Genomic DNA, 27,249 nt, shown 5'->3' on the forward strand with positions numbered 1-27,249 from the left:
GAATTAGCGGTATTGTAAAGAAACTGCTGGCAATGACCTTTTAAACTTTAGGCATTAGATAAAACTTCATCTTTCAACTAAACTGCGTCATCACATTAAATCACGCAGTGGCATGAAGTCAACTTGGCGAATCCAGCCACGAACTGCCCCTCCTCACAGGGTGGGGTCTTCCTTTTATAACCTGTGAAAAAAAACCTGTCACATGATCTCTATTGGTGGGAAAATGACGTCACTCCACCATCACAAGACCATTACCTCAAGTCCAATATAGCTTCAACCCCATTCACGTGACAAGGGTACCACTGTCATGTCACGAGTACGTAACACCTCCCTCCAAAAAAAACATTTTTGGTCTGACAAGAACAAAAATTTTTAACAATTGCTTACAAGAAAACAAATGTATAAATTTTATAAGATACATAATATACAATACCATCATATAACAGCTTATAACTCACAATACAGTAGGAGTGTTATAATTGAAAAAAAAGCACTCCACAAAAAAAAATTGCATTGTGCATTCAACATCGAGATAGACAATCAGCAACCACATTATCTTTACCTTTAATATGAGTTATCACAATATTGTACTCTTGTAACATCAAACTCCAATTTAATAATCTTCTGTTTTTGTTTTTCATCTTACTCAGAAAAACTAACGGATTACGATCAGTGTAAACAATAAGTGGTTTTTGAATTGTACCAACATATACCTCAAAATATTCCAAAGCTAAAACAAGAGATAACAATTCTTTCTCTATTGTTGAATAGTTTCTTTGATGCTTATTAAATTTCTTAGAAAAGTAAGCTACTGGATGATCAACTTCATCACACGCATTCCTTTGCATTACTACTGCTCCCGCAGCCTCATCACTAGCATCCACAGCTAATGAAAAAGGTTTTTCAAAGTCAGGTGCCTTAAGCACAGGTTGTTGACATATCATTATTTTCAATTTTTCAAATGCTTCTTGACAAGGCACTGTCCACATAAACTTCACATTCTTCTGCAGAAGGTTAGTTAATGGAAGGGCAACATTAGCAAAATTCTACAAAATTTTTGATAATATCCTACCATTCCCAAGAATCTTCTGAGAGTTTTTTTCTCCGTTGGAGTGGGAATCTCTAAAATTGCCTGAACTTTTGCCTGAACAGGAGCTACCTTACCTTGACCTACAACATAACCAAGGTAAGTCACAGTGGCATGTCCAAATTCACTCTTAGCTAAATTAATAGTTAAGTTAGCTTTTGAAAGCCTTTCAAACAATTTCTCCACTGCAATAATGTGTGCTTCCCAAGTATCATTTCCTGTCACTAAATCATCAATATAAGCATCAGTATCTTTCAATCCCTGAATCACAGAGTTAATCATCCTCTGGAAAGTACCTGGGGCATTCTTCATCTCAAATGGAAGAACATTATACTCATATAACCCAGATGGAGTTACAAATGCAGAAATCTCTCTACCTCTGTCCGTTAATGGAACACACCAATACCTTTTCAATAAATCAATCTTCGTAAGGAACTTCGCTTTTCCAACTTTATCTACACAATCATCTACTCTAGGAATTGGATATGCATCTGTTTTCGTTACAGCATTCACCTTCCTATAGTCCGTACAAAACCTAATACTACCATCTGGTTTTGGCACCATAACACATGGCGAACTCCAATTCGAGTTAGAATGTCTAATGATATTATTCTCTAACATATATTCAATTTCTTTCTCAGCAAGTTCACATTTTTCTATGTTCATCCTATATGGATGTTGTTTGATGGGTTTGGCATCTCCCACACCTACAACATGTGAAACTATAGAAGTCCTTCTCAGAACATCTGGAAACAACTCCTTATATTTAAAAATTAATTCCTTCATCTGTTGTTTCTGCTCTAGCTGTAAGTGTGCTAATTTCTCATCAATATTTTCCAGAATGGTTGAATTTGGTAACCTAACAGAAACAACGTTGGATTTAGAATGAAAGTCAGATGAATCATCTATCATGTTCCTAGTTAAATCAAACTCATTCTCACTAACCACAACAGTCACAGTATCAGTTTGTTTCTCAAAATATGGTTTTATCATATTTATATGGCAAAGTTGTGTTGACCTTCTATGATCTGGAGTTTTTATCACGTAATCCACATCATTGATTTTAGACACAATTTCATAAGGACCATGAAATCTAGCTTGTAAAGGATTTGTCTGCACTGGCAAAAGAACCAACACCTTATCTCCAGGCTTAAACATCCTCATCCTAGCTTCTTTATCATACCAAGTTTTCATTTTCTCCTGAGCCAACTTTAAATTTTCCTTGGCTAAGCTACAAGCTTTATGTAACCTGTCCTGAAATTTCAAAACATAGTCCAACAAATTAGTGTGTACTTCCTTACTAATCCACTGTTCTTTCAATAAAGCTAAAGGTCCTCTAACTCTAGGGCCAAACACAAGTTCAAATGGACTAAAAACCTAAAGATTCCTGTACCGATTCCCTTACTGCAAATAAAAGTAAGTTTATACCCTCATCCCAGTCACTTTCATTTTCCACACAATATTTCCTAATCATATTCTTGAGGGTAGAATGAAACCTCTCCAAGGCACCTTGCGATTCTGGATGGTATGCAGATGAAGTGATTTGCTTAGCTCCCAATTTATAAACTATCTGTTGAAACAATCCAGACATAAAATTACTGCCTTGATCAGTTTGTATCTCCTTAGGTAATCCAAAATAAGTAAAAAATTTTATAAGAGCCTTTGTCACAGTTTTAAGCTTTTATATTCCTAAGTGGTACTGCCTCTGGAAACCTAGACGAAGTACACATGATAGTCAACAAATACTGATAACCAGTTTTTGTCTTTGGTAATGGACCAACACAATCTACAATAACTTTAGAAAACGGTTCACCAAATGCTGGAATAGGTTGTAATGGAGCTACTGGTGTAACCTGATTTGGTTTACCCACAATTTGACAAGTATGGCACGTTTTACAAAACATCGCCACATCTTTTCTTAAACCAGGCCAGTAAAAATGTTTTAAAATCTTGTCCACAGTTTTCCTTACCCCTTGATGTCCACCTAAAGGCACACTATGAGCTAAAGTCAAAATCTCATTTCGATAAACTTTAGGGACAACCACCTGGTAAACAACATTCCAATCCTCACTTGCTGGAATTGTAGGCGATCTCCACTTCCTCATCAACATTCCTTTTTCCAAGTAATATCCTACTGGCACCTTCTCAATTTCACTACCTAGTAAAGCTTGTTCTCTTAACTTTATAATCTCAGAATCTCTACCCTGCTCTGCTATCATCTCCTTCCGAGACAGAGATAAATCTTCATAGTCAGACTTACTCCAAGAATCTTGTTCAAACAACGAAGGTAAGAAAGTCTCTGACACATCCTCAAAACTCGAATCCTGAGTTGAACAGTCCTGAGTAACAACCTCATTCTGTGCATCAATCTTTTTAGCCATAGCTCTAATCACAACACAGGAAGAATCTGTGTTAGAATTCAACTCTGGTTCCTCTGACTCCGTTGTCAAATGCACTTCAGGAAAACCTTTTCCACCTGCCAAGTCATTACCTAATAATAAAGAAATACCCTTCACAGGTAAGCTATGCTGTAATCCTACTTTAACAAATCCTGTAACTAACTCTGAATTTAATTTTACTTTATGTAAAATCACTCCCAACACCTCTTATATAATTTACCTCACCAGTATCAGACTCTCCATTAAACTTCAACACACTGTCTAACATCAGTGATTGAGTAGCTCCAGTATCCCTAAGGATTTTTATTGGCACCAGAGTAGATCCTTCTTTCAAGGATACAAGCCCTTCAGTTATAAAATGATCATATCCCTTTTTAACTTGGTCAGACTCTAACAAAACCTCATTTGTGTTTATCAACCCTGTAACTTTACAGGTGCTTCAGTATGTTGCACACAAGCATCTGGAACTGCTTCTTTCTCTTTCTTTTTCAGTCTGAAACAGTTAGCTATTACATGGCCAGGCTTCTTACAATAGTTACAAATAAGACCAAACTGTCTTTCCTTCACAGGTTTTCCTTCCTCCTTACCTTTCTTATTAACTTCTGATTTAATTTCTGATTTACCTTGAGTCTCCATGTTATTTTTCCTCTTAAAATTTCTGCCCTGAGGAAATTTATTCTTATGGATTAAAACATACTCATCAGCTAATCTAGCACAGTCCTGCAATTTATCAGTATCCCTCTCATTTAAGTAGGTCCTTACTTCAACAGGAATGCTTCTTTTAAATTCATCCATTAAAATCAGCTCTCTCAATGTGTTATAGTCCCCATTTACATTCTTAGAAGAAACCCGTCTCTCAAAACACACAGCTTTATCATAGGCAAATTCCACATAAGTTTTTTCCACAGACTTTTTCAAACTTCTGAATCTTTCCCTGTAAGCTTCTGGGACTAATTCGTATGCGTTTAGAATATGCATTTTCACAATATCATAATCAAGTGCTTGCGCAGCAGTTAAAGCTGTGTAAACTTGTTGTGCTTTACCTTTAATTACACTCTGTAACAACACTGACCATTTATCTTTCGGCCACTCTAACATCCGAGCAATAGTTTCAAAATGTTGAAAATATCTTTCCACTGCTGTTTCACTAAATGGAGGGACCAATTTAATTTCTTGACTAGCAACAAATGGTTCATTAGAACCAGAAGACTGTTTCCCAGACCTTAATTCCTCCATTGCATATGCAAATTCTCTCTGCTTTTGTTCTAATTTACAACGCTCCAACATCATTTGTTCGATTTGCAACTGCATCTACAGATTACTTATTGGAAACGACTCTAAAATTGAATCATCAAAAACACCCGAATCCTCATAGCGTGACGCGATTTTTCTCTGTATTACAGCCTTAGATGTAGTCTGCAAAATACCTTTAAGTTGCAATCTATGAGCTATCTCAGAGACCTCAGTTTTTTTTTGCCTTTGCTAACAACTCCGCATCTGGCGAAACCAGAAACTCATCAATATTCATTGTTGCCGAATACCACTCACAAGCCAATCAAACAAAAGAATCGAGTATTCCCCTTTTCCAAGACACCGATTCAAAAATTAGCAAGCAGTTAAACTCAAACGATCCAATCCCGGACGAGCCCCCATATTTATTTTACGTATTCCGGCAACAATAAATATATGAGTCCGGCAAGGATTTCTATAACAAACAACACGTTTATTAAACACTGAAAACAAACCCCCCGAAAGTAAACAAACACTAACGTAACCGGAAATCAGCTGCTGTGCGGCAGCTCAAACAGTTCTTAAAGCGATGTAGCTCAAACAGTTCTTTAAAGCAGTATTGCCAAAAGTTCAAAAATGCTCACAGTCCATTTAAAAGGAGAGACTTTATAAGACGATTTAAATTGTCTTTCATGTTGTTTTGCTTCGATACCCGACGTCGAACTTTTCCCACGAAGAATTTACGAAACGAAACGGCTTAAAGGCACTGACCTTTCCTTTATCACACTGTCCTCAATCTTCTGCTATCCCGCAGAGAATAACACAAGAACAGTCAACAAATTCCTTCCAAATAAGGATTAAATCAGGTAGAACCCGTCTCACCGTCGAAAATCGATTCTCCTCGATCTTTAACTCCCGAACTCCGATCTTCACTCTCCACTGATTTCTGAACTAGCAGTATTGTAAAGAAACTGCTGGTAATAACCTTTTAAACTTTAGGCATTAGATAAAACTTCATTTTTTAACTAAACTGCGTCATCACATCAAATCACGCAGTGGCATGAAGTCAACTTGGCAAATCCAGCCATGAACTGCCCCTCCTCACAGGGTGGGGTCTTCCTTTTATAACCTGTAAAAAAAACCTGTCACATGATCTCTACTGGCGGGAAAATGACGTCACTCCACCATCACAAGACCATTACCTCAAGTCCAGTATAGCTTCAACCCCATTCACGTGACAAGGGTACCACTGTCATGTCACGAGTACGTAACACTGGATGTGCCAAGTTGATAGAGATTTATCCTCACAGATGCTGCCAGAGGAGCATCTACTGAATTTTGACATGAAGGCAGTGTTTGAAGCGGGTGAATACTTAAGCAATCGATTATTTTGTGTTTTTATATTTGTAATTAATTTAGATCACTTTGTAGAGATCTGTTTTCATTTTGACGTGAAAGAGTCTTTTTCTGTTGATCAGTGTCAAAAAGCCAAATTAAATTCACTGTCATTCAATGTTGTAAAACAACATGAAAACTTCCAAGGGGGTGGGGGTAGGGAATTAATACTTTTTATAGGCACTGTATAATATAGCAAGCACACATGAGATAGCAGTAAAATACAGTAACACAATGAAATATCATCATTGTCCGTGACTCCATGAATGTTGCTGCAGCCTGCCATCGAACATAATACAACTTGCCTTCTGCTGAGTGAACACCAGGGGCAGTACCGACTCCAGCATGGATGCCGCACCACAAATCCTCCAGCATATCCAGTGGATCTCATTGCTCCCGATGCCTCTTGCTTCCTTCTTTCCTTCCTTCCTTGTTTCCCCTTCCTGATTTCCTCATTTCCCATCCCTCCCCCCTTCCCTTTTCCTTCCTCCCCACTCCTTGTGAGAAGTCTTTGCCTATGAGGTGACGAATGGTTGCAATGAAAACGGCAAGAGAGTTGGGACAATGATGCACACGCTTGACCCAGTGTTAACCTTAAAAGGTGCTGTTGCTGATGATTGTTGCACTCATGTCTTTGTCTAAGAGCTGCAGGATCTTGAGGTATTTCTCTGGGCACCCAAGTTTGGGCAGTACCTGCCAAAAGGCAGGATAATTTACAGAGTCAAATGCTTTTGTAAGGTCTATGAAAGCCATATAAAGTGGGAGGTTTTGTTCCTGGGTTTCTTCTGACATGCTGTAGACATACTGTAAAAATCATGTCAGATGTTCCTCTGGCTTGATGGACTAAATAACACTTAATACTACTAACTAGTACAAAGCTAAGTACTCTTATTTCTGTTTCCCAACCAACTTCCTATTTTAACCGAAGGACGGTCCTGTGCAAAAGTTTTAGGCACCCTAGGCCTATATATATATATATATATATATATATATATATATATATATCTAAGTCTTTTGCATGCTATTGTACCTGTATGCACAGGTACAATGAGAAACCTGCAGCACCATTACAGGCATTACAGGTAGAGTCCACTAACGCTTTGCATCTTCTTACCTGATGTTGATAGTGCTGAGAGTCATAGAGAGACATAGCATAAAGTCAGAGCTTGCGGCCCATCGAGTCGGTGCTGACTACCACTCACACATTTATACATTCTACATTAATCCCAGTTTTTAAGTTCTCTCCCCCTTCCCATCAAATTCCCTCAGATTCTACCACTCGCCTACATTTGAAGGGCAACTTACAGTGCCACATTGACCTATGTGTCCATAAACCTTTGAGACTTTGGAGAAAAGCAGAGCATCCAGAAGAAATGCTTGCAATCACAAGGAGAACCTGCAAACTCCACACAGACAGCTCTAAAGGTCATGACTGAACCTGGGTAACTGGCACTGTGAAGCCTTTTGGTTCACCCACAGCTCGAGGATGACCTGTGTTTAGTTTGGGACCTTGGGAAGTCTAGCCTGCGGTTTATTGGCCATTGTCAGTCGCCCCTGTGAGAGATAGAATTTACTGATAGTTGATTAGGCACGTGGTAGAAATAAAATAGTGTTATTGTAAGATTCATGGAAGTGGTTGCATTAGGTCAAAGCCACTGTATTAATCTCTTATGTCCCTGTTTCTGTATGGGCTTGATGTTGTGCCTATCATTGCAAATATCTACAACTGTGGTAGATGAATAGAAAATGGGCTAAATAATCTCCTGTTATGTTCCTACTCAGGAACATCTTGCTGCTAATATCAGGAGCAGAGTAGTGGGTTTGGACTTCTCGTAGTCTCATGTTACAGCAAACAAGCCTCTTGCTCTCTTTCACGACAAGCAAAAGACAGAGTCACTACACATAACATCAGGTCTGCTGAGAGACCCAAGTAAAGGAGATAGCTGTAATGCCATATTATTTTGTCCTGTTGATTCCTCTGTACTTAAAAATATCAAGACCCATCAAAAAGTGAAGGAAACTGTGTGAATTTTTTTCCCAAAAATGGTCTTCATCCACTAAATAGAATGGTACTTTAATCATATTCATTGTACTATCAGTTCAGTACATTCCCTTACAATGTGTCAACAGCACTCCAGTTTCCTCTTTGAACAATATACCCAGGAAGTGATTGAGAATCTCTTCCACAGTTAAGTCCATAGACTGCTATTGTTCCCCAGCTGCACTGGGCTTCATCGTGCCTCTCAGCACCTGCCCTGGGGCGTGCTGCCATGAGCATTCACTTGTAAACATCCTTTAGGGGAATTGCGGGCCTTTCACTGAGCTGATCGCTTTCCAAAAGCAGGCCATGTTTTTCTCCGCAAGAATTCCCATGGAGCGCAGCATTTTCTGTTCTGTAGCTGGTTGGAATCTCCCTTTGTAGAACCTATTTTCAAAGTTTTTTAATTTCAAAATGTATACAGGCTGTACAGTAGAAAGAGCACATGTATTAGTTTACTTCCATTGTGACATCTGACAGTACAAACCCTCATATTTCCTCTTTGAACAATATGCCCTGATGTGGTTGAGAGTTGCCCTGCCTCAACAGAACATTAATGCTGGACCTTCCCAACGAACCACCAGGCTTTAGTGTGTCCCTCACCATGCACTCCCGCACTTCGGAATGAGTCAGCCAGCAGCATTCGCTTTTCCAGACTTCGAAACTTCAGTTTAAATTTCAAAGTACATGCATTCTCGAAGTACGTATACATAAAACAAACATACAGGTAGCCATAAAACGAAAAAACTCAAAAACACCATAAAAAAGACTATCAAACACCCAATGTGCAGAGAGAGAAAACAAAAAAAAACAAGTTGTGCACACTTCAAAAGTAAGCAAGTTGCATTCAGAATGAAAGTGAATCCTCAGACACGAAGCCCAGAACAGGGCCCACAGCCTCAGCCTCTGTTCAATGGAGTGCCGAATAAAGCTATTCATAAAATATAGACAGAAAATACATTTTTTGAACCCTGACAAATACTCCCATAGATTTCCATCTGCAGTCTGTGTGTACAAGATAGAATATAGAACAGTACAGTACAGGCCCCTTTGGCCCATGATGCTAACCTTTTAACCAACTCTAAGATCTATCTAACCCTTTTCTCCTACCTAGTCTCCGTTTTTGTATCATCCACATACCTATCTAGGAGTTTCTTATTGCCCCTAGTGTATCTGTATCTACCACTACCCCTGGTTCCACACGCTCACCACTCAAAACCTGCCTTTGACTTACCCCTGTCTTCCTCCAGTCAGCCCTCTTGTATTAGCCAGTTCTGCCCTCGGAAAAAGTCTCTGACTACTTACCCTATGCTTCTTAGCATCCGTACCCCTCTATCAAGTCACCTCTCATCCTCCTTCACTTTGGAGAAAAAAAGCCATAGCTCACTCAACCAGTCCTCATAAGACACCCCCTTCTCTTTGCAGTAAATGTAATTCATTTCTTCCCTTCTGTCAGGCTCTTTGAGCCTTACCTTGCAACGGTGTTGTTAGGAGTTATTAATAAGTGTGTTTCTTATGAGGTGCTGAGGGCAAGATCAAAGCTTTCACCCCCATTGGGCAAGACTTTGAGCTGACCGAACACTTCCTTGAAGCCCATAAGTTCAAAGTAAGTTTATTATCAAAGTATATACTACGTTGAGATTAATTTTCTTGTCAGCATTCACAAGAGACAAAGAAATACAATAGAATCGATGAATAACTACACACAGAGACTGGCAACCCTCGTGCAAAAGAAGACAAACGGTGCAAATACAAAAAGAAACAATAGTAATAGTAATAATAACCTTGGAACATGAACATTGTCCCAATACTAATATGTACAACTAATATCATCCCACAGTCACTACACAATAGCACTAACCAATTAGGCTACACAGTAATATCACTGTAAATCTTCAGAAAGCCACAATACTCAACACCAGTAGAACAGTCTGAAACTTCATGGCAATTGAGAAATGAGTGCTTAGCTATACCTATGCCTCAGGCTTCACCTGCTTGAGCTGAGTAAAAATATTTTTTAAAAATTATAATAAATGAATAGTAAATAAATAATACTGAGAGCACGAGTTGAAGTGTCCTTGAACACGAAGCCTTAGGTTGTGGAACCAGCTCATTGTTGAGGTGAGTGTTATTATCCACGCTGGTCCAATTTGCACTGTTGCTGCTCCATCTCATATGTAGAGCAGTATTTTCAGTGACATGTGTTGTTAGTGGCTAATAAATCTCCCTCTCATTCAGAGAGTGTCCACTGCTCTTGAAAAGCAGCTACCCAGACTGAACACGGGATGTTTGCTCTGAACTCGTTATAAAGATTAAACATTAGAAATTAAGGAGTCATGTTTGTCTTAAGGAGTTAAGACAAATTAAGGAGTTACAATGCAGCCTGCAAACTGTCCATGCTGACCATGGTGCCCTCTGTGGCCCTAGGTTCGTACCAGCCTATAAGCAATGTTAGCTTGTAAAGGCACCAGCAGGTTTTATAAGTGTTTGCAAGGTAAGTTAATCTCCTAGTTTTAAACCACAGAATATTTATTGAAGGTAAATGCTGATTCAGGAGAGTACTTCTCTCCCACAAAATTTACCCAGGTTTATGCAGCGATTCCGTTTTTCGATGCGATGTTCTGATTTGCTACACTGATACACAGTGTGCTGTGGACTCTGTGTGGTGAGCTATCACTGCAAAAGAGTCCAGGCCAGACTCCTGAAACTCAGCAATCGAGCTGCACTGACTCCCGAATTGGATGCTGTTTCCCTGCACAAGATTTGGGAAATTGGAGTGCTAAGAGCACAGAATGGAGACCCTAATGGGTGTGTCAGGCAGTTATTCCATTTGTCCATTTACAACATGAATAGCTTCTGAATGCTGGTGGTTAAGGATGTAAGCACAACTGACCTTTGTGAGATTTCCCCTATTATGTCAAAAGTGGAACAGTTACGCGAGCCAGGGTAAACTTCCTGGCAGAGGAGTGCTCTCAGAAATTGGTTTTTATTTTCAGTAATTCTTTGAAGACTATGTGACTCTTCGTTGCAGTCAAATGACTGTGATTTAAAACAAGAAGACTGATTTGCAAGCTGTGGAAATAATTAATGGTCCCGTTGGAGACACCAGAGAGACAGCAGATGATGGAAAACGCTGGAATGCTCAGCTAGCAAAGGAGATGGGCAATGGACATTTAGGGTTGAGATCCTCCATCTGGATTGTCTTGACCTGAAACATAGGGTGTCGTTTCCCTCCACTTTGACTCACCTCAGTGACTCAAGAGAAAGCTTTCTGGTCCTCGCTGTCTGTAGACAAGTTACAATGGTACAAACTGCAATCACTCTGCAATAACAAGCAGCAGAAAATTTTCTTGCAAGCTTGTTGACGTACAGTCAGCTCTTGATAAAAATGTCGAGTCGTTAGTGTGAGAATCCCTTACACATTTGCATGACTTCAGAAGGTGGATCAGTCCGTAGAGGAAGTTTGGCAAGCCGCAGTAATCTGTCATCGAGCCGGTAAGAATGGAACCACGGGGTCAGCCATCACCTACCCTTTAACCTGTACTGTCTGCATTGGTCGTTGTTAAAATGTAGTTCGTTCTTTGTTACACTAATTTCTTCCTCTACGACTCACACAGCTTTCCTTCCTCTTAGGACTCTGGTTAAGTATGCACCCTCACCTAGTCCTTAATATCATTTGCACAGCCACTTACTACTAATGCTCTAAAGCAGCACACTGTATATCTTCAGTAGCCAGTAGACACCCAGCTGACGGGCCCACACTCATGTGTCTGACAGTGCTTTTCCCTTTTCTGTTTCAGTGATGCTGAGGGGAGGAGACGGGCTTTCTCTGGATGCATCACAGATTCACTGAGCACAGCGGGGACACTCCTCACTCCGCGTCGCATCTCCTGGCGCCAGCGGATCTTCCTACGCGTTGCCTCGCCAATGAACAAGTCTCCAGCCGCCATGCAGCAGAAGGGGACGTTGGAAGGTACAGCATTTACCACAGTTGTATCAAATCGAAGAGTTGTAGTGACATAAGCAGATCCTTTGGCTCACCAAATCCATGCTAAACCATTGACTACCCTTTCACATTAAACTCAGTTTTTAATGATCACACATTTTTGTCCATCCCCCAGAATCTGCCCCTCTCCTACTCTGCTCTTTGACTAATTGAGTTCTACCAGCATTCTGTTTTTCATTCCACTCTTTACCCTCTCCAATCTGATCATTATTAATGATATTATTGAGATATAACGTGGAATAGCCCCTTTCAGCTATGCGGTCCAGCAGTCCCCCGAATTAATCCTAGCCTAATCATGGCACAATTTACAATTACCAATTAACCTATCAACTTGTCCGTCTTTGGACTGTGGGAGGAAACTGGAGCCGTCGGAGGAAACACGTGGTCATGGAGAGAAGATACAAACTCCTTACAGGCAGCAGTGGGAATTGAACCTGGGTTGCTGGTACTGTAAAGCATTGTGCTAACCACTATACTACTGTGCCACCCCTCATGACCTTGTATACCTCAGTCTATTATCCCCTTGACATTCTCTCCCCCAGCTCCTCAATTCAAACCTTGCTCCAGAATCATTCCAGTTAAACTTCACAACATCCTGCATATCTTTTCTAATGTATGTCATTGGAAATTGGATGCAATACTTCGGCTGTGCACTCCCTACAAGCACAAAGATCGAATGTTGACAGGGGTAGTGCTTTTACTTCATTCTCCATGTATCATGGTGTAGATGGAGGCTATTTGGTCCATCAGGTTCCTGCTCACAATCACATCCCTCCACCAATTCCCCCTGTAACCTATTGTCCTCACATTCTGATTAACACCCTCCATGTTCTACCACTCACCTACACACTAGGGACAATTAAGAGTAGCCATTTACAGAGCACCCAGAGAGCACCATGCATCACGGAGGGAACATACCAACTCCACACAGGTCCAGATTAAACCTGAGTCACAGCTTTACCAACTGCACCACTGTGCATTGTACTGCATGTGTGGATGCCGAATTATGAACCATACTGGGGCAAGTTCCTCTTGAGCGAAGAAGCACGATGGAGAGTCTCTCACCTTTATTAGTTTTGACTTGATCCTCGAGATACAAGTCTCTGCTCTCATTGCCTCGGGCTGGATGCTTGGCCTAAGGTCGGGTTTTCTTTCTCACCAGGTCACCTTGAAGGCAGAGAGTTGCCACCTCTGTCCCCGCTTGTGCCTGCTGTGGAGGGGGACCCCATGGCTTCTCTGCTGGTGACCGATGACGTGCCTGATGGGGAGACGAGAAAGCGTTCGTCAGAGGAGCTCCGGCATATGTGGCGAAAGGCCATCTACCAGCAGATCCTGCTGCTCCGGATGGAAAAGGAAAATCAAAGGCTGGAAGGTGTGTTCCGTTAGAAATTTAAAATGCATTTTTCATGGGCTTTATAGTACCCCTTATGGACACAAACTTAGTGATACTGCAGATGCCGGACATTTTGAACAATGCACAAAAATCTGGAGAAATTTAGCAGGTCAGACAGTGTCTCTGGAGGGGAATGAACAAGTAAGCATTTAAGATCAAGACCCTTCATCAGGACTGGAAAGGAAGGGGGCAGAAATCAGAACAAGAAGGTGGGGGTGGGAAAGAGTATGTGAGAGACCAGGCGGGAGGTGTAGTGATGCCCTCCCTGTACCCCTCATTGTTGTGTACGCAACTGTCAGGACCCCCTCAGGCTCCTCCTATCCAAGGAAAACAGATCTATTTGATCCATTTTCCAGATCTCTCCAAGGTTTGTGGAGATTGATCACCCATAGCTCCCTGGAGAACATGGTCTGTGCTTTGATTAGAATTGCGAACTAAAATAGGGGGTGTCTTTGACAGTGATGAAATCAAAAAATATAGGGGGGGGGAATCGTAATCATTGAGGAGAAATGTGTATGCATGCCCTTCATGACTTTATACCCCTTTATGAGATCATCTCTCCATTTCCTATGCTCCAAAGGGAGAAGTCCTTGCTGGGAATGGCAAGTAGAGCTTGATTCAAATACATGGGAGGTGTTGCATTTTAGAAAGTCAAATCAAGGCTGGGCCCTGAGAAGTGCAGCTGAACAGAGCGATCTGGGAGTACAAATGCACTTTTCCCTAAATGTGAAGGCACAGGTAGACTGGGTGGTGAGGAAGTCTTTTAGCTAATGCTGGTCTTCATTAGTCAGGGCACTGAGTATAAAGTTGGGAGGTTATTCTGTGGCTGTACAGGACACTAGTGAGGCCACACTTCGAAAATTGTGTCAAGCTTGGTTGCCTCCCATAGGAAAGATGTTATTTAACTGGACTGGATAGAGTGCAGAAAAGATTTATAAGCATGCTGCCCGGTCTCGAGTGACTGGGTTATAGGGCAAGGTTAGACAGGCTAGGACAATTTTCCTTGGAATTTAGAAGCCTGCAAGGCGAATTTAAAATCATGAGAGGATTGGATTGGGTGAAGGCACTCAGTCTTTTCAAAGGTTTGAAAGGTACATTTAATGCCAGAGAAATGTATATAATATACATCCTGAAATGCTTTTTTCTTTGCAACCATCCACAAAAACAGAGGAGTACCCCAAAGAATGAATGACAGTTAAATGTGAGAACCCCACAGCCACCCCTCACCCAGCTCCCCTCCCCCACCACATGTAACTGGCAGCAAGCAATGAGCCCCCCCCCCAGCAAAAAAAACGCATCAGCACCCACCACCAAGCCCTCAAGTGTGAGCAAAGCCACAGCAAAGACAACAAATTGCAGTACTCCAAAGACTAATTGTTCACCTGGTATTTGACGTGGAGGCGGATATGATAGGGTCTTTTAAGAGACTCCTGGATAGGTACATGGATCTTAGAAAAATAGAGGGCTATGGGTAACCCTAGTAATTTCTAAAGTAAGTGCATGTTCAGCACAGCATTGTGGGCCGAAGGGCCTATATTGTGCAGAAGGTTTTCTATGTTTCTATACCACAGGCTCTCTCTCTCCCTAATAAGGGAGAAAGAGGTATCTCTGTTTCACAGTGAGAGGGGAGACATAACAAATAACTCGCTGGTTAATGATGTTAAAAGTCCATTGCTTTGCTTTTTCCGAGCTCTGTGCCCAAAGATCTCGGCTGTGTGGGCACACAGCCTTAGATCTTCCATCTCCCACGACACACCGATCTCCTGCCTGGACACCGACCTCTGATCCCCCGTCTCCAGAGCCACGAGATCTTGGCCCTCCGAAGGCGAGCTGAATTCTTGGGCTGTGCCCTTGGTGTGCCAAACAACGACCAGTCGTGAAACCCCGAGAGCGGGTCCCATTCCCACAAAGAACCATAGTCAGTGTGTACCTCCAGGTCAGGGTCTTCAAAAGAACCCTGTAAGGGAAAAATAGAGATATTAAAGATGGAAATACAGCCAGAGAAGGGGATCTACAAACCAGAAGGCATAGGTTTCAGGTGAGAGGTGAAAGATTTAAAAGGAACCTGAGGGGTAACTTCCTCACATAGATGGTGGCACCTATATGGGATGGGCTGCCAGCGAAGGTAGGTGCAATAACAAAAGAGTTGTGCAGGTATGTGGATGGGAATGGTTTAGAAGGATATGGGTTAAACGTGGCCAAGTAGGACTAGCTTAGGTGGGCATCTTGATCAGCATGGAGAAGATGGGCTGAAAGACGGGCTGTGTAATATTATACAGCCTTGCAGCAGGTCGGGTTCTTGTTCCCTGTGGCAGATTAGTGTCCAGGTGCCAACAGCTATGCCACAAGTTGCTGCTGGATCTGACTGTTTAGTTTTAATTGTCATTTTCATAGTTATTTCACAAATAACTATCTGCTTGTTTCTTAATTAGCCTTTATGCAAATAAAACCGATTGATATGTCTCTAATGGTAGACTTCTTAAAGAACCTTGGATTTAAACACTAGAATCCAACACTGCTGAGGAGAGGGAGGAGAGAGTAAAGTTTCACTGGTCTCAGTACATAACTACCTGGTCTGTTCGTGAACCTATTAGAGCATAATTCATGGGATTTCTCCATTTCATAATGGAGACGTGAGCCTGCAGATGCTGGAATCTGAAGCAGACATACAATCTGCTGGAGGAACTTCACAGGTCAAGCAGGTTCTATGCAGGCAAAGGTATTGTGGACATTTTAAGTCTGGGCCAATTATGCATGTTTAATTTATTACTGGGAGAAGTGTTGAAGCATGAGAGAGAGAGTAAAATCTGTTCACTAGGTAGGACACTTGAAGTAGGAGGTCACTTGGTGACATCACATTCAGGAACTATACAAGTGATCTGTTATCTAGAGTGAACTTCCTGGCCTTAATATTGTGCTGCTGTTTGGTTGCTGAATTACTGATTTGCTGGATCTTGTGTCAAATGTAAACTTACAGCAAGCAGGGATGAACTTCAAACCAGGAAAGTGAAACTGGACTACGAGGAGTTTGCGCTTTGCCAGAAAGAATTTTTTGCGGTTTGGGACAAAATGCTGAGCACCCCAGGAAGGGCAAAGGTCAAGGTTGACATGGAGAAGGTTCACACGGCACTCAGTCAAGGTCAGTGCATGATTGCCAAACTGTATTTCCTCACCAGATGGCCTCCCTTTAGCTGTCAACAGTTATTGTTTTCATAGACTCAACAAGAATTGGTGGAAACATAATTAATAGAAGAAATATTCCTTGGATTGTCACATTTAAAATATCTGTCAACCAATTTTCAATCCATACCAGCATATTAGAATTCAATTTGGGCAATAACTGCTTACATGACATTTTATCAATGGAAATACACTACCTCCACTGGTTCTCCCTTATTTACTGTACAGCCACATTCTGAGAAAACTCCAGTAGATTTTTACTTTTGACAAGTATTTCTTTTGCATATACAGTGCTTTGCAAAGGTACTCAGCCCCCAACCCTTTGTTCCCATAAATATTATAATCAGGGATTTTGATCAATTTAAGTGAGATTATAAAAAAAATTTGAATCACATGCATGCTCCTTTTTTCACAGGTAAGCCCCCAAAACAGGGATAATTGTAAAGTATGTAAAAAACTAAAAATTCATTATCTGGAATGACAGCAGTTCAAAATTATTCCTGCAGATGCTGTGGATCAAAGAATACATACACAATGCTGGAAGAACTCAGCAGGTCAGGCAGCATCCGTGAAAAAAGAGTAGCCAACGTTTCGGGCCGAGACCCTTCATCAGGAATGGAGGGGGGGGGAGAGAGATAGGGGAGGGGGTAGGGCCTAGAGGCACCAGGTGGAAAACCAATCAGAGAAAAGATAAAGGGGGAGGGGGAGGGGATAAGCATGAAAGAACGGTAGAGATAAAGAAGCAGAAAGTTGAAGGGGGAGAGAGGCAGAGAGGGACCTGGGATAGGGGAAGAGGGAGGGGGAGGGAATTACTGGAAACTGGAGAATTCAATGTTCATACCACCAAGCTGGAGGCTACCCAGACGGTAGATAAGGTGTTGCTCCTCCAACCTGAGTATGTCCCTCTCATTCCCATCTAGAAAGGTCCCTCTCATTCCCATCTAGATATGTCCATACATGGCCTCCTCTACTGCCATGATGAGGCCAAACTCAGGTTGGAGGAGCGACTGTCTGGGTAGCCTCCAGCCTGGTGGTATGAACTGAATTCTCCAATTTCCTCTGATTGGTTTTCCACCTGGTGCCTCTAGGCCCTACCCCCTCCCCTATCTCTATTACTGGGCTTCGGCCCTCTCTTCCCCCCCCCCCCCCATTCCTGATGAAGGGTCGCGGCCCGAAACTTTGGCTACTCTTTTCTCACGGATGCTGCCTGACCTGCTGAGTTCTTCCAGCGTTGTGTATGTATTCTTCAAAACTATTCCTCCCCTTTTGCTCTGTACTTAGTTGAACCACATCTCGCAGTCACTACAACAGGTTGTGTCTTTGGATAAGTCTCTATCAGCTTTGCACAATGTGATGGAGCAGGATTTGCCCATTCTTCCTTGCAAAATTGCTCAAGCTTTGCCAGGTTAGTTGGGGAGCGGCAGTGGACAGGAATCTTCAGATCCTGCCAGAGATGTTCAATTGGTTTAAGTTCAGGACCCTGACTGGGCCACTCAGGGACATCAATTTCTTTCATTTGAAGCTACTCCATGGTTGCTTTGGGTTGTTGTCCTACTGAAGGACGAACTTCCTTCCCAGTTCAATGGTAGAGGCTAGCAGGATTTTATCCCAATATCTCTCTGTATTTAGCAGTATTCATCTTCCCATCAGTCCAGACCAACTGTCCAGTCCCTGCTGCTGAACAGCATCCCCATAGCATAATGCTACCTCCACCATACTTTACAGAAGGGATGGTGTTGCCTGGTTGATGTGCAGTATTAGATTTACACCACATATACCAAAAATTTCCAATATAGTCTCATCCAACCAGAAGACGTTCTTCCACATCTTTATAGGATCTTGCAGGTGATGCTTTGCAAAGTCTTTATAGGCAAAAATATGCTTTTTTTTTAGCCAGGGCTTCTTCCTTGCCACTCTTCCATACATACCCTTTTTGTGCAAGGCCTTGGAGATGGTGAAGCCACATCATCTCCAGTTACAGCCACTGACTTCTGCAGTTCACTCAGAGTGACTGTTGGCATCACAGTAGCCTCTCTTACAAATGCCATTCTTGTCTGATGATTAAGTTTGGAGGGTTGGCTTGATCTAGGCAGTAAGTAACATACATTAATGCACCTGAGGAAAGTTAGCATAGTAATTACAAAGGAAATGAATACATTTTCAGCCTCACTATTTTGGTTTTTAATTTTTAATAAAATGTTGACAGCTTTTTGAATTTATCTTTTGAAGGTGATGTGCAGTGTTTTGTAGATTAGCTCAAAAAATCCTGCTTCAATATATTTGAGACAGTAAAGTGTGAGGGGCTGAATACTTCCTCAAAGCACTGTATTTGTGCTTATTTGTCTAATCCTGTTAATGTTTTCTAAGTATCCAGTCACATTCTTTTTCATAGACTCCAGCATTTCCCAGACTACAGAAGTTATGTTCATCAGCCTGTGATTTCTCTTTTCTTTTTGCCCTGTTTTTTCAAAAAGTTGTGCAGTTACATTTGTCACCCTTGCAGCCTGCAAGGTCATTCCATACTCTACCACAATTTGGAAGATGACAATCAACACAATCGCTCTTGCCATGGTTATTCTGGGCTGCGGTTTATCAGGCTCTGGGTGATAATTGACTTTCAACCTGCTTTTATCAGCTTGTTAATATTTGTTTCCTTTAATTCCTTTTTCTCTCATATGACTGTTGGTTTCCTACCATTTCTGGGAAGTCATTTATGTTTCTAATTATAAACTCTGGTTTCTGACAACTAGGGACCAATATTTGTCTTCATTAATCATTCTATTTTACATTCTTAAAAAGGCTTTTATAATCCAGTTTTATGTTCCCTGCAGGTTTACTCTCACACCAGTGGTCCCTCTAATCTGTAATGACCAGTGTGTGCAAAGAATCTTGTGCTCTGCAATTTTTTGCCCAGTGACGTGTACACACCGAATTTTTAAGTGGAAGTCAGCCTGAAGCTGTTCTAAGGACAATAAACTATCAAGTCCAGTTTGTTGTTCATTGCTTAAAAGAAATAAAGTAACTGTCAATAAGAACTTTGATTTCCTCTGGGTTTGATAATTTTCACTGTTTCATGAAGCCATTCCACTTTAAGTGAAGGAGGCAGAGCTGGGGGGGGGGGGGGCAGAGTTGAGTGGATTTGAAGGAGTACAAGTTTACAGTTGAGGGGGAAGGTGGGTGGATGGGGGGGGGATGAAGTGAGGAGGTAGGAGGTTGTAGGTGGGAGAGGTAAAGAGCTGAAGAAGAATGAAAATAGAGAAGCTGGTGGTTGTGGAAGAAAGAGAAGGAGGACGGGGCTCAGAGGGAGGTGAGGAGAAGAGGTGAGACGATAACCAGAATTGAGAATGGAAGATGAGAGAAGGAGGGAGGAAGTTAGAAAAATCGATGTTTATCCTATCTGGTTGGAATATAAGGTGTTACTCCTCCAACCTGAGTTTGACCTCACCATGGTGATAGAGGAGGCCATGGACAAACATGTTAGAATGGGAAGTCGAATTGAAGTGGATGATACAACTGAGATTGGTGCTGCTAAGTTGCCTTCCTTGTCATAACCGCTTTGCTTATTCAGGAACAGCACCTTTCTATTGGTCTTTTCAGTATTTTTAGATATATTTCCTTCTTTCCACTCATTTCATGGCCTTATTACAATTTTGCTCTAATAAAATAACTTAATGAAGCATCAGAAGTGTCTTTCAAGACTCCCTTTGCTCAACATTTCTGGTAGCTTCCTCTGTGAATTTAAACTCTTCAAACTCAGGGAGTCAGCTGACTGAATCCATGCCCACTCCAGATACTAAAGTTGGTGCCATTCCTTCCCTCTTTCCCTGTGGTCCTGCACAATTCCCAATAGGTTCTGCTTCCCTCGCTGTTGCAGGCACGGAGTTGTAGCTCCTAATTATTTTCAAAGTAAAATTGTTTTCTCACACACTTGTCTAGTGTTTTAAATCTGTGTCCCTTTGTTTTTGCACAGTTGCTAATGGGAACAGCTTCTCTCTACCCTGTCTATATTTGTTACATTCTTCAGTACAATTGTGATCACACCCCAGTACACATTTGCAATGAAATTTATACCTTAAATTTTTGAGTACTTAGAACAAACCTTAGAATAATACAACACAGGAATTATCCTGTCTCAGCCAACTGTAATGCCAGTTTTAAACAATCCTGGCTGCCTGCACATGGTCTACATCCTTCTATTGTTTTCCTGTTCATTTCCTGTTCAAATGCTTCATGAATTTTACAATCACTTGTCATCTGTTTGGCATTTTGAATGTCTTACAGTTTAAGCGACCTGATAGCTGTGAGTTGTTGTCGGTGGTGTGAGGGATCTGAACACTAGTACTCAGTGCGACAGTCTGACTTTAAGGAAGATGTCTCTGTCCCTAGGGGTTCCGAAATGTCGTAGAGGAGAGGTTTGGCAGTTCCTCGCTGAGCAGTATCGATTGAGACACCGGCTGGCAGAGAAGCAGCAGCCAGGAGATATCTCATACAAGGAGCTCCTGAAACAACTGACTACCCAGCAGCACGCTATCTTGGTGGACCTTGGTAAGAGAAGTGATTCTGGTTGTGTGAGCCGCACGGTGAACCAATTCATCTGTAGCAAGGTAAAGCCTGAAGATGAATTAGCTGAGTGAAAAGATTAATGAATGTGTTATCTACTCATTAAACAACATTAATCCGTCAATTGCTGATAGTCCTCCTTATCCACGGGTTCCGCATGCGCGGATTCAACCAACCGCAGATCAGGAAAACCCAGAAGTTCTCTCTCCAGCACTTGTTGTTTAAGCATGTACAGACTATTTTTCTTGTCATTATTCCCTAAACAATACAATATAACAACCAGTTACATAGCATTTACATTGTATTAGGTATTATAAGTAATCCAGAAATGACTTAAAAGTACAGGCAGTCCCCAGGTTATGAATGAGTTCCATTCCTGAGTTCATCTTTAAGTCGGATTTGAAGTCAGAACGTTAGTACATATTTTACCTTTCTATGCATAATAAAACACTTAAGAAACATACATATTTCAATAATTTAACCACTGCGTTGCTTAGTAATAATTGTAGCTTTCATCGGGGCAGGGCCTTTCACATGCTCCATTAAAATTGTTCCGATCGTTGATCGACTGTAGCCTAACACTTTTCCAATGACAGACGGTGTTTCACCTCTTTCCAATTGCTTTATTACTTCCACCTTATTTTCCATTGTGATCGTGATTATTTTTGTGAACAGAAGCACTGCAGATTCAGAGCTCTGCTGCCGGGTCCTAATGTCCACCGCACTGGGACAGGTTAAATAAAGTCAGAGGTTCCGCTAGGTCCTAAAGACCACCGCACTGAGACAGGTTAAATAAGGGACTTGAGCATCCGCGTCTTTTGGTATCAGGGGGGGGTCTCAGAACCAATCCCCTGCGGATAAGGAGGGCCGACTGTATTTTAAATTGCAGTAGTCCTTTTAATATGCAGTACTACTTGAGGCCAGTAGATGGCAAGCTTACACATTACGTTGTTAACTTTGGCATTCATTAGTGATGAAGCTTCATTCTCTCCTTTTTGGCTGTCTCCCACCACAGTATTTTCTCTTTTATATATTTCTATTCCAGTAAAATTATTTCATATATTTTTCTTCAGTTATTTTTTTCTTCTCAGTTTCTTTTGCTCAGATTGCTATGTGGTAATTAACTTGTCTCCTGGATATATCTAATGGTTGCTGTCCCCCCGTAGTGCTCAGATCTGACACACCATCATTCTGCCTCCTGCCAGGCCTATCGCTTGTGTTCCTTTGCATTATTCTTGACTTCAGTTATAGGACGTTTAGCACCCCACTGCTATGCTAAAGAAAGAAAAAGGGTTATATTTGGTCAGCTTATTTCAAGAGTTCCCAGAGCAGTTCTGAGCCAATTAAAAACTTCTAATGTGTACTTGCTATGGTGGCAGGTGAACAGCCTGTTTAGTTACAATGAGATGTCAGAAATGGCTAGGTTACAGAATTTTACTGATTAAAATCAGAAGAATTCTAGAAATATCCAGTATGGTCATCTGTAGAGAGAGAAGCTGAATTAACATTTTGGATTCATTCTTTTTTTTAATCAAAAATGTGTACAGTGTTGGTTCACTTGTGCTCATCATTAGTGATATTTATTTATTTAGTTAGGTAGTTAGTTAGTGAAACAGTGCGGAATAGGCCCTATCGGTCCAATCAGCTACTCCACCAGCAAACGCTACCACCCCCCCCCCCCCCCCCCCCCCAACCGTGATATAACCCTAGCCTAATCGCAGGAAAATTTACAATGCCAAATAACCTACTAACCAGTCCAGCTTTAGACTGTGGGAAAAAACGGAGCACTTGGAGGAACCCCACTCATTCCATGATGAGGACATACAAACCCCTTACAGATGACGTTGGAATTGAACTCTGAACTCCAACGTCCCGAGCTGTATGGCATTCGGCCAGCCGCCACCTTCTCCTGGTGCCTACGGTGGAACATCATCTTAGGGTTGACACCTGTGTACCACTGCCTACATATATCACTACGCAGCCCCTTTCCTGAGCTCATTACAAGTCTGTGATTCAGATGGAGCATCATTCCTGTTTGGCTACCTGTGGAAATTCATCCTGGTAGGATATCAACTCAGAAGGGCTTGTGTTCCCACGGCATTGATCAAAGTTCAAAGTAAATTGTATCATCAAAGTGTACCCGTTCCACAGTTCAGCACTCCCTCACTGTTTAAGTGTCGTCGTCAGATGTCCTCCATGGGACTGGAACCCACAGAATTCTGACTTGGATGCAAGACAAAAGCAGGCTGACTGGTGGCTGCTCACATGACAGCCTTTGGTAGTACCCGGCTCCTGTGACCAATGTTGTACCATGTTACTTGGTTTTGCACTTCTGCTGGTGTGCCTGGTAGGATGTCAACTCAAAAGGGCTTGTGTTCCCTTGGCAGTGATCAAAGTTCAAAGTAAATTTATTATCAAATGTCATCATATACAACATTAAGATTCTATAGAATATTAACTATTACTGAATCAATGAAAAGCCACCCAATTAGGGCAGTCTACCAGAGTGCAGAAGACAACAAACTGTGCAACTGCAAAAAGAAGAAATGGTAATAATAAATAAATAAGTAATAAATATCAAGAACATGAGAGTGAAGAGTCCTTGAAACTGAGTCCATTGGTTGTGAGAACATTTCAGTGATGTGGCAGGTGAAGTTGAGTTAAGTTATCCCCTTTGGATCAGGAGCCTGATGTTTGATGGACAGTAATTGTTCCTGACTGAGGTCCATGAACTTTATAAGGATTGGATAAGGTGGAAGAAGTTTCCTCATGGGGAAATTATCTGAAACATAGAGGCAGGCTGTTCAATTTCTTAAACATGTATGAAGTGATGTAGAAAATGTATTCTGAGATGAGAATTCATATTGCTAATTGGTTTAAGAGAAATGATGCTAGAGATAGAATGAATGCAAAGGCAAAAGGTAGAAGATAAAATGGTGCCTCTGAAAAATCCATTACTTTTATACATAAGAAAAGGAAATTCCTTAGATAGCCTACATAATTAAAACAATTGCATCACATGGGTAATGTGCTAATACTTAGCCAATGAAAGATGAGAAAGGTGATAAACCATTAGTTTAGCTGCTATACCGTTTTCTGCCAGTGAGTAGGTATGAACCACCACATACTGTGAAAAATACATGAATTTGTTAATAAGCACAAATCTTGTAAAAATATTTTATATGATATCCTTACATATAAGAGTATCTCAGCACAGATTAACAAGCCATTATTGAGAATGGTGACCATGAACTCATCAGGTTGTCATTAAAGCATATTTGGCTCGCTAGTATTTTGAAGGAGGGAACTCTGCCATCTTTGCCTTGTCTGACCTATATGTGACTCTAGGATTGATGTTTTCTGGCTGTCTGATACAGCTCACTTCATGAGTGATTGAAAATAGGTGGTAAACGCTGAGCAACAAAGTGAGTGAGCCAAGCAGAAACTGGGAGGAAAGGGATTGTTAATCTTTCGGCTTGGAACGAGGTTGGAAATGGTGATTGGCAAGGGGGAGTAGTAAGAAAAGAGTCTGAAGTGATTAGTGGAATGAGGAGAGTGTGAGATGAATGGCAGGTTATGCCCAGAAGGGGACGGGAATGGGGGTGGAGTTGAGGGACAGTGGCTGGTCAATTGTGTGTGTGTGTGGTGTGTGGAATAGCAGATCACACAGGGTGACATGAAGGGAATATGAAGATAGGAGACAGCTGCTGGAGGGAGATAAGCAGGAACACAAAATGCTACTCGGGCAGGACTCAGAGAAGTAAGAAATGAGAATGGAAACCATTATGGTAGTAATTGCTGACCTCAACTCTGATACCCACATATTGAAAAAGAACAATATTAATAATTTATTAATAATATTAGTATAATATAATATTAATAAAATAATAAATATTAACAATACAATAACAATAATTATATTAATAATTTCATGTTTTGTGCAAACAGTTACATTTTCAATATGAAAATAAGACAGAAACAAAAAGTGCTGGGAGTGTAAGCAAACCTTTCTTCCATTGTGTATGTACTCTTACAGGACGAACGTTTCCGACGCATGCATACTTCTCGGCACAATTAGGAGCTGGGCAACTCTCACTGTTTAATCTCCTCAAGGCCTACTCATTGCTGGACAAGGAGGTGGGCTACTGTCAGGGCATCAGTTTCATTGCTGGTGTCCTCCTTCTGCACACAAGTGAGGAGCAAGCCTTCGAAATGCTGAAGTTCCTAATGTACGACCTAGGCTTCCGTAAGCAGTACAGGCCTGACATGATGTCACTGCAGGTACAGTGCAAGTTCCTTCACCAGTGATTATTGATGTGGTTCCAAAAGATGCTGATTTGGAGCAATGGAGTTTTCTCAGAGTAGGGTTCATGATTATTTACTTGACTTCCAGTTGGAAAATCGACTTCCTTTTATGCAAGATTGCTGCGTTTCACTTAATGTTATTGGACCTGTGACCCAGTCCTGGCTTCACTCACAGAATAAGACCATAGAATGTAGGAACAGTATTAGGCCCTTTTGGCCCATTGAGTCTTCTTTGCCATTTAATCATTGCTCATCCATTTTCCCTCTCAGCTCCAATCCCCTGCCTTCTCCCCTTATCCCTTTGTTAGATTGGTAGATTTTTGGACAGGAAATGACAAAGGATCTAAGGTATTACTGGAAAAGGGTGCTGTCCGATCAAATATGATCTCAAGTAAGGTATGATGGAACAGGTTCAAAGAGACAATGGCATGCTCTTGTCCCTGACCTCTCCTATCAGATTCTTTCTTTCTGGCACTTTGTGTCGTCCACCTATCATCTTGTGGCTTCTGACATAATTTCCTTTGACCTCATCTACCTACACTGTCCCTTTCAAATGGACTCACCTATCACCTGCCAGTTTGTGTTCCTCCCACCCTTTTTTTTTCTGGCTTCTGCCCCCTTCCTTTCCAGTCCTGATGAAGGGTCTCAGCAAGAAACGTTGACTCTTTATTTCCCTCCACTGGTGCTGTCTGCCCCGTTGAGTTCATCCAGCATTATGTGTGTGTTGCTCCAGATTTCCAGCATCTGCAGAATCCCTGGTGTGTTTACATTAAATCTGTACAGTTTTACCTCTGGCCACTCTTGGGCACAAGGAGTAACAAACAAAAGGTGAAGGAACTTAGCCAGGCCGGCAGCATCTGTACCGGGAAATGGATTGTCGGCGTTCGTGTCGATACCCTTCCTCTGGACTGAAAGCTAGAGGGAAGATGGCTGGTTTATAGAAGCAAGGGGAAGGGATGGGGCAAGAGCCAGCATGTGAATGCTGGATCCAGGTGAGGAGGTATAATGGGCAGGTGGAAGAGGGGAGCAAGTGACAGAGGCTGGGAGGTGAGAAAGGGCCAAAAATGATAGGAAACAATGGAGGGGACGGTAGAGCATAGAATCATATGGGGGAGGTGGGGAGGGCAGATGGGAACACTTGGGGGAGGGGGCAGTGGGAGGAGTGTGGAGGTGATGGGCAGATGGAGTTGAGGGAGGAAGGGTAAGAAGGTGTTGGTGATGGGGGGGGGGGGGGGTAGGTGTAGCGGGAGGAGGAAGAGGATAGTCCAAAAACGTACGGTTATGCAGAACACAGATCATTTCAACCATCCTGGATCTGAGAAAGGAAGATCCATCTCTGAAACATAATTCACAAAATGTGCCTGCTTGGAAATCTTTTTGATGATTAAATGGAGGAATCTTTTAAGGACACTTTGTGATAAATGAATTATTTTTCTGACCATTTTCACTTCTGTTCCCAACCAATCATAAGCCTTCAGCTCAGTCTGAACCTCTGTGAAAGTGAACAGAGCCACACTGGCATACACATAGGTATTGACCATTAATTCCTCCCCCGTGAAAACTCCATTATTCTGGGCGTGATGTGAAAAGAGACCCATCATAACGGAGTTTTCAGGCAGCAAGCCTAATTGGGGTTTGGTTGAACTGTGAAGATGG

The 27,249-nt window shown here is 41.7% G+C and overlaps 1 protein-coding gene across 8 annotated transcripts in view; it reads left to right on the forward strand.

The window, feature by feature from the left end:
• The window catches only part of tbc1d4 (TBC1 domain family, member 4), a 291,680-nt gene that overhangs the window by 241,869 nt on the left and 22,562 nt on the right, over nt 1-27,249 (forward strand). For 6 of the 8 annotated variants that reach the window (XM_059970422.1, XM_059970423.1, XM_059970426.1 and 3 more), the window contains 5 exons: nt 11,950-12,122; nt 13,318-13,527; nt 16,526-16,687; nt 21,115-21,273; nt 25,325-25,569. In XM_059970422.1, coding sequence (XP_059826405.1) covers nt 11,950-12,122; nt 13,318-13,527; nt 16,526-16,687; nt 21,115-21,273; nt 25,325-25,569 — 949 coding nt within the window. Of the gene's footprint in view, nt 1-9,619; nt 9,756-9,834; nt 11,645-11,949; nt 12,123-13,317; nt 13,528-16,525; nt 16,688-21,114; nt 21,274-25,324; nt 25,570-27,249 lie in introns of those variants that run through there. The other 2 variants (XM_059970430.1, XM_059970428.1) reach the window with 2 other exon arrangements.

This window comes from Hypanus sabinus, chromosome 5 (genome assembly GCF_030144855.1).
Source record: "Hypanus sabinus isolate sHypSab1 chromosome 5, sHypSab1.hap1, whole genome shotgun sequence".
Classification (NCBI taxonomy): domain Eukaryota; kingdom Metazoa; phylum Chordata; class Chondrichthyes; order Myliobatiformes; family Dasyatidae; genus Hypanus; species Hypanus sabinus.